Here is a 7974-nt window from a genome sequence, read left to right as displayed (position 1 = left end):
CTCCTGCCCTCGCCCCGCCGAGCCGCTCCTGCCCATCCCACCGCTCCCCGCGGGCTCCCCTGCAGGAGCGGCAGCGCTGCGCGTCCCTGCAGCCCCTGGTTTTTGGCCACTTTGAGGGATATATTATACTCAAGCACCTTGTTCCCCGAGCGCCTCTGCAGAGCGCCCTGCTGGCGGTGCCCGCAGGGCGGTTTGGAGGCCCAGAGCCGCCCCATCGCCCTCCGCTCTGCCCGGACCTCATCCTCGCTCTGGGCTCTCCTGGCTTGCTGAGAAAGATCTCCCAAAGTGACCGTGCTGCAGGGGCAGGCCGCCGAAACCACGGGGCGAAACGGGGCCCGACAGATAGCAGGACCCATGTTTCCTTCGTGGAGAGAAAGCAGGAGTGGCCAGAGCACGCTTTAAGGATGCAACAGGGTGTGTGCTCCTCCCGCACGGCGCGGGGAGCGGCAGCCGCGGCCGCCTCCGCTCGGGGCGGGTTCCCGGGGCGGGCTCCCGGGGCTGATTCCCCGGGCGGGCGGATTCCCGGTACAGGTTCCCGGGGCGGGTTCCCGGGGCGGGTTCCCGGGGAGGTTCATTCCCGGGGCGGGTTCCCGGCCCAGCCCCGGGCAGGCTGTGCGGGCGCGGCGGCGGCTGAGGCGGGCGGATGGCGGCGGAGCGGGGCGCGGGGCTGCGCATCTTCCGCGATGTGAGTACGCGGCACCCCGGCACGGAACCCAGCCTTCTGCGAGTGTCTGGGGACGGGGCACCTGCTTTGTTATGTTTTGCCTTTTTCTCTTGTCTTTTTTTCTCTCCGTACTTCCACCCCCTCTCCCTTTTTATATCTTCTTTTCCTATTTTTTGTTTCTTTGAGCTGTTATCTTCTCCCTCGGTGGAAGGGAGTGAAGCCCAGTGAGACTGTGGGTTTTGCCCCTTTCTCTTCCCCTTTCCTTTATCCTTTCCTTTCCCCCTTTCCCCTTTTGCTTCTAATGGCTGAATGGGTGAGGAGAGCAGGCCAGTGTTTGGGGGTGGTTAGGAGAGGTTCTGGATGAAAACAGTCACCTTTCCAAATAAGTTGCTTCGAATTTTATTGTTTTTATTGGACGGGGGGAGAGGCGAGCTTTTCGCTGAGTTTCTCACCCTACAAAAGTGGGTTTTTTACACTAACCATGCAGGTTCCTCCCATCCCTTTAGACCCTGATCAATCTGAGGTGCCCAAGGTCAACGTGCAGAGAATCCTGAGCCCCTCAGCCCTTTGAGGGTGAGCCCAGGGAGGAGCTCTGATGTGCATCTGGCCACCCAACCCCTGAGAGATGCTGTGCTAGACTGTCACCAAGGGCTCAGCATCTTGTAAGGGCAGCTGTAAAGTTTTTTTGTCTAAATTTGTGCAGCACAGAGCATTTCTTTGCTCCAAGGCAGATCCTGGTAAAAGGCAAACTCCCACCCAAAGTTCTTCAAAGACCTTCTCCCTGAGCTTGGTGAGAGCTACAAATCTTGAGACCAGCTCGACTACCAACTCTGATCTGCTTCAGACCTGCCCTTGTATTGGCATTATTCCACGATATCAGCTGAAAATGCCATATTCTCTATTAAAGGACTCAAAGGACTCTTTATCTAGATGTTTTCTCTAATATGCCCACTTCAACTCAGATTGCCTCAGATTTTCTTCGAAGTATTTCATCTGCTCATCTCCTGATTTGTCTAGCCTCCACAGGGAATTGTTTAAATAAGACTTTTTATTGACTTCTATTATTTCTAATCAAATGTGTATTGAAAATGCAGATTTTTTTGTTGTTGGTTTGTTTTGTTTTTTTGTTTCAGAGATACCACTTGTAAAAGAAATGGGAGAATTACAGTCATACATCACCAAAACAGAAATCTAAGTTGCCAGGAAAGAGAAAACATTAAATGGAGCCAGCTCCCCAGTTTAACTCAGCACTCTGAGTTAGGAAACTGCACATGGTCGGATTATCTGACAAACTGAAAACTTTTGGTTTCACTAAAGTAGAAAAGATAATTCAAAATAAAATATTTGTTTCATTTTCAGCATTTTCTTAAACCAGCATCAGGTTCATATTTATAGGAAAGCAGATATCGTTCACAAACCTGCAAATAGGAGGGAGGGAGGGAGGGAGGGAGGGAGGGAGGCTGTTTCTGTGATTCTCCTCTTATACCTGGAGGAAATCCTTAAATCCAAACCATGCCTGCTTCAAAGCACAGACTGGACCCTGGGGGCCCTTCCTGCTGTGAGAGCACATTCATGTCACAGATATTTTACATATTTGGGGGTGTGTAGGTGTGTGATTACTCCTCAGTGAAGCACCCCCACCTATATAAACACATTTAAATTAGATCAGGCAGCAAGAAGTTCGTTCTAAGGCTGCACAGAAAGGGCAGTCACTGAGATCCTGATCCCAATGGGAATTATAGAATCATAAAATGGCATGGGTTGGAAAGGACCTTAAAAATCTTTCAGTTCTAAACCCTGTGCTATTGGCAGGGACACATTCCACTAGACCAGGTTGCTGAGAGCTCCATCCAACCTGGCCTCAGACAGTTCCATCCACAGCCTCCCTGGGTCACCTGTATCAGTGCCTCAGCACCCATACAGTAAAGATTTTTTTCCTAACATCTAATCTAAACCTATTCTCTTTCCATTTGAAGCCATTCCCCATTGTCCTGTCACTAAATGCTCTTATAAATAATCTCTCTCCAGAGAGAGAGACCTAATGAGAGTGATAAAAGATTGCTAAAGCAACCTCCTCCATGGTCTGCTGTCAAACTCCCTCTCAAGTGTCTAAAAGATTTTAATATTTCCTTAAGGTTGGGGGTGGGGTGTTAATGGATTAAAACAAATTAATATAAACTTTAAATAATAATTATAAAAATAATAAATACATAAAATATTTTATTCTAAATCAATTTTTAAAATTACTTATGCAGAAACTGCCACTCTTGACTCATGGTTATGGGACATTTCTATTTGACTGAAAGTCCATTGCTACATCCCTTCAAAAGTCCAATCCTTATACTGAAAATTGAGTGTATGATTTATTTGGATAAATATGGAGGGAAAATGTCATCTTACTAAGTATATTTCATATTTTATGTGCTGTAAATTGGGTGGGTCCAATGCAAAGTTCAGCTTAGAAACCATCTGTGAAATCCTGGATGTTGGTCACAACTCTGTTGGTTCCCTGCCAACCCCACCTTACACAAAATAGTCATGAAGGTGCTCCAACAGAGCTTGACACTTGTTTAATAAACCAGAGAATGTTTTAATAAACCAGAGAATGTTTCTATCACTGTCAGCTCTCAAAAATATGTGTCCATTTTGAAACACTTCACAGATATTCACAGCATCAATAGAAAATGCATTTGGAAGATTTGCTTTCTTCCCTTGCCTACACTTGTTGCAGCATTTCCTGGATGACTCCTCATTGCAGTTCAGGCTGAAGTAGCCTGTGACACTGAGTCTGATCCCTTTGTGCCACCTCGCTCCTCTTCTGACTTATCCCTCTGCTTTCTCCACCCACACAAACCATGAGGCTTTCTCACCATCTCAGATGCTCAGCACATCTTCCCAGCCATCATTCTTGCTCTGCTTCTTTTAGCCGCTTCTCTCAAACCTGAATCCAGTATCCTGGTAGCCATATGGTGTCAGGTTTTGTGCCTGAACATCATCCTTGTAACCCATAAACAAACTAGAAAATAAAGCTGGTTCTTGTTATGGTCTTGGGTTTTAGTGCACACAGCAAGGGAGGAGTTAAAAAAGCAATACTCTGAGGGAAGGATGGAGACACATTAAGAACTTTAAAATTGTATGCAGCTTTGTGAAAATATGATGTAGAGCACAAACTATAAATGTGTACTAAGAAGAACATTGTTATTAACCCATACAAACAAAAAAAATTGACTGTGTTCTTTCTGTCTCTCTTTTTTGTTTAGATATTAAGAAGAGCAGACAAGAATGGTAAGATTGCTTGCATATCTTGCCCCCTTCCTTTGGAAAAAAGAATCCATCATTAATTCAGCATTTTAAGTCATGTTTTAAACATCCTAACACAAAAACCAGACATCCCTGATGTCATTTTAAGTTTCCTGCAGATTCAGTGCCATGTATTATGTTGTGGTCTGATCTTCCCTTCTCTAAGGACAGATCTTATGCTTTCACAATGTGACATTTGTGTTTGATTTGCACTTTGGGTGCATGTGGGTGTTTTCTAGTGACACTGACTCAAGACGGTTTGAAATACTCGTTAGTAGCTCCATCTTACTACTTTTTAAAAACACCATAGGTCACATCCAGAAATCAGACTTGTTTTTGTATTTGTTTGGTGTGTCAGTAGGAAGAATAAACCCTTGAATCCAACTCACACATTTGGAGCACAGAAGTCATAAGTTTTTCATTAACAAGAGAAGCATTGAACAGTGTCAAACCCACAGATCAAACAGGTTTAACCCTGACAAGTAATTCCCAGTCCAGTCAATCCTCAGAAAACAGATACTGTGTGCATTCAATAACAAGAAGACAAATGGATACCATTGAGAAAATCAGTGATAATAACTTACAAGGAAGAATTCTTGGACAGCAAGTGGCAACTGTACAGTTTGATGGTCTAACTAAGCACGTTGGATAACTGTTTAGTGTTGCTGACAAGAAAATCTCACCTCCACGGCCCACTGCTGGTTGCTATTCCTGCCCCAGCTCACATTCAGCAACTGGCACTTCCCACAAGACCGTGGCAGGCTCCTTCAGAAAGCTCAGAAGCCACAGAATCCATCACTGTAAGAGGTTTTTGGTAGTGTTTTCTTTGTTATCTCCCTCAGTCAGCTTGCCAGTGGTTTCCATGGGCAGTGATGGTGCAAGTTGAATTCCAAGGTGAGGGCCAGCATGGGGAGGAGGAGGACTCCATGCACCTGCAGTGGTGCATCTCTGGCTTGTTTACCTGCCAACCACAGCAAAGCTCTGCTGGCATTCCCCTCAGACCTCCTCGTGGTGTTGGGAATGATGTGTGTGTGTCTGCCCTGAAGATTGATGAGAGTCAGAGCAGAACTCATCAGCCCTCTGGAGTCTAAGAGACCCGAGAGCTTTGTGTCTCTGCCCTGGCCTGTGGGCTCATGCTGCCCCAGCCCTGGTGGATCTGCAGCACTTTGGTGATTAGGAACACTTCAGTCCTCATTTGGGTTTCCCCACAGCTCATTACTGTTCACTGCTATGAAAATAGGGGGAACAGCTCCCAGTATCCGTGAAAAACCTGCTTGTTCCAGAACAATGCAAAACCATACCAGCTCCAGAGACTTTGGTCACTGGAATTCCTTCCTGTGTACAGTTTCTTTACAACATATTATTGGCAGAAAAGTTGCTAAGTTCAGTCACTTCAGTTCCACTAATTTTAGTCCATGAACTTGAAATTATTTCCGCTTTTAGGCCTTAATTGTGTTTGCTCAACCATCAATTGCCCATGGGACTTCCACTTTGCTAATCTAGCAATGCACAGGCTTGTGCCACATTGATAGGGAGATTTGTTTCAAGGCTGTAAAGTTAAGTACATTTTCAGAAAGGTTATTGGATATGTGACCACTTACTGAAAATGTTTACACTGTTGTCACCATAAATTATTAGCTTTGGTTAATGATGGGTCTACTTATGCTTTCAGTTTCACCTTTCTGTGCTACAGGAAACCAACTGTTGGCTTTCAGTAACAAATACTACATTATTGTCCATAACACAGCCCTGTTAAATTCTCCCATATACTTTTAATAGAACCTTCTCTGCTGTATTCATTCACTGTGTGAGATTAAAATACCTTCAGAGAAAATGCCATCAAAAACTTTACTAGATTCTTGCTAGACAGCAGGGAAGATAAAATATCAGAAAAAGTGGATCAATCTGATAAATAGGAGTACTGTAAAAGCATTTTTATTATGAATTCCTGGAGTGTGGGACTTCAGGTAAGATTTCCACAGCAAGGAAAGACAAATATTCTTGCAAAGGCAATATAAAATGAGAGATGAAAAGAGCCAAGAAATTCTGCTGAACTGCTGGTACTCAAAAATCTACAATAATTTATGACATCTGTGTTCAGTTAAGTCCTTTAGAAAACAGCCATGTGAATGAAGTCATACAAATGGCTTCCTTCTTTGCCAGCCCAGGTACATATTCTGTTACTGGAAATATCAGCTATGCAGAGTTTCCATGAGAGGATCAGCTTCATAAACTCTATCTGTAATTCTTATTTCATGGCTGTGCAGGTCTGCTTTTTGTGGAGCTGATCCATACATCTCCCATAAATGAAAAGGTCATATGATTTTTTTAAAAGGAGAAAAAGGCATAGAGAAGGATTTTTAAGAACTGTATGGTTCATAATATTGACAAAAGCAACAGAAAATCCTGAGGGTAAAAAAGCAATTTCATATAGGTGAGATGCTGCACATTGACCTTTTTGAAAGGGAGAAGTTGCAGGTCTCCATGTCAAAATGAAATTTTGGTCAGGTTTATGTTATAGAACTCTATGTGCCCTAAGGAAAACATGTGGATTTCACACAGAAATAATTTTGAAAAAAATCCAGCTAAAAGGAAAAATCTTCATTTGTTTAATTTATTTTGCTGTTTAAAACAAATCAAACTAATTAAATTCCTCTCAAAAAGTAAAATCTTGTCCCTACCTGCAAGGGAGGGAGCGAAGAAAAATGGGAAACTGGAACTGCCAAATGCAGTCTTTCCTAACCAAAACAATTTTTACTTCATTCATCTCTCAGGCAAGAGTGGTTGCCTCACGTTCGTGTGAATGCAGCATCTGCATGTGCCTGTCTGCAGGAGGTGCCTTTTATCTCCTGATAAATGGGGCTCCCCATTGGCCTTGCAGTGACCTGCAGTCAGGTGAAACGATATCAGTTCTTGGTGAATGTCACCCAGGGGCCTCATCTGACCACGCAGCTGTGACACAGGCCCAGTCAGAATTGCCTCCTGCCAGAATTCCCTCCTCTTAGCACAGGAATGGAATTTGAAATACAGACTACATTGCAGAAATCCAATCACAAACAGCCTGTCAAAATAGATGGGGGAAAATAAAGGTAATAATCTACTGAGACTGCAATCCTTGATCTTGCAAGAGGAACAGTCTTTCTTCAGCACAGGGAAGGTACCTCAACACTGAAGGTTCAACACAGACCAAAGGCAAGGAGCACCACCAAATAACTCTAGAATAGTGCCTTGCCTTTGCTGGCACTGGCATAGGGATCATTTCTCTTCCCGTCCCTCTGGGGAAGAGGACCACTGTCTTTGCCTTTTACCAGAGTCTGTCATTTCCAGCTCTGGACCTCCTCTCCTGCTCTGGAAACATGGCATACTGTTTGAGACTCGCCTTGGCACTTTTCAGTGTCCATCCAGTCAAATCTGGAGGGAGTGACCCCTAGCTCTCTCCCTCAGGAGGAGGTGTCAGCCCCTCTCAGCTGTCTCTCTCCTCCACAAAATTCAAATTGGTATTTGATTATGGTCTTGTTCCAAACTCAACAGCTCCTGCCCCAAGCTCTTGGATACCTCTAATCCCTGAGGAGGGCAGCTCAATATGACAGGTTTGGAAAAGATGTTTTGTATGTAGATGCTTTCATTGATTTGCAAAATACAAATCAGCTGTTATGAAAAAGCACTGAGTACAACCCATACCTCAAACATTCTTAAAGATCCTAAGAGATATTTGAAAATATCATTGGTAATACCTTTACATTTTTGTAAAACCCCAGAAAAGGCTGAACTGTAAGGAACACTGTAAACAGTATGCTGCAGGCAGTCAGGAATGACTGCAAACAAATGAAAGAAAATTTTTAAAACTGGCTAAATAAAAAAAGACTAAAGCTCCAAAGATTGACAAACCTGAATATCAAACAACTGACAGACTTGCGACAGAATCTTATTGATGTCAGAATCACTGCATTTATGTCTGGTTTAATTTTTTTTCTTTGATATTTCAAACAAGCACTCACTGAAAGCTTCCC

The 7974-nt window shown here is 43.9% G+C and overlaps 1 protein-coding gene across 5 annotated transcripts in view; it reads left to right on the top strand.

Moving 5' to 3' along the window:
• The first annotated feature begins 313 nt into the window (after positions 1-313).
• Positions 314-7974, top strand: part of NECAB1 (N-terminal EF-hand calcium binding protein 1) — a 56171-nt gene continuing 48510 nt past the window's right edge. For 2 of the 5 annotated variants that reach the window (XM_063391427.1, XM_063391390.1), the window contains exons 1-2: positions 314-414; positions 3925-3949. Coding sequence is in view for 2 of the 5 variants with exons in the window: in XM_063391418.1 (XP_063247488.1) it covers positions 644-685; positions 3925-3949 (67 nt within the window). In the remaining 3 variants the exon portion in view is untranslated. Of the gene's footprint in view, positions 415-538; positions 686-3924; positions 3950-7974 lie in introns of those variants that run through there. The other 3 variants (XM_063391418.1, XM_063391410.1, XM_063391399.1) reach the window with 2 other exon arrangements.

The sequence above is a fragment of the Prinia subflava genome, chromosome 1 (genome assembly GCF_021018805.1).
Source record: "Prinia subflava isolate CZ2003 ecotype Zambia chromosome 1, Cam_Psub_1.2, whole genome shotgun sequence".
In the NCBI taxonomy this organism is placed as follows: Eukaryota; Metazoa; Chordata; class Aves; order Passeriformes; family Cisticolidae; genus Prinia; species Prinia subflava.
This window is presented reverse-complemented; position numbering and strand designations above follow the sequence as displayed.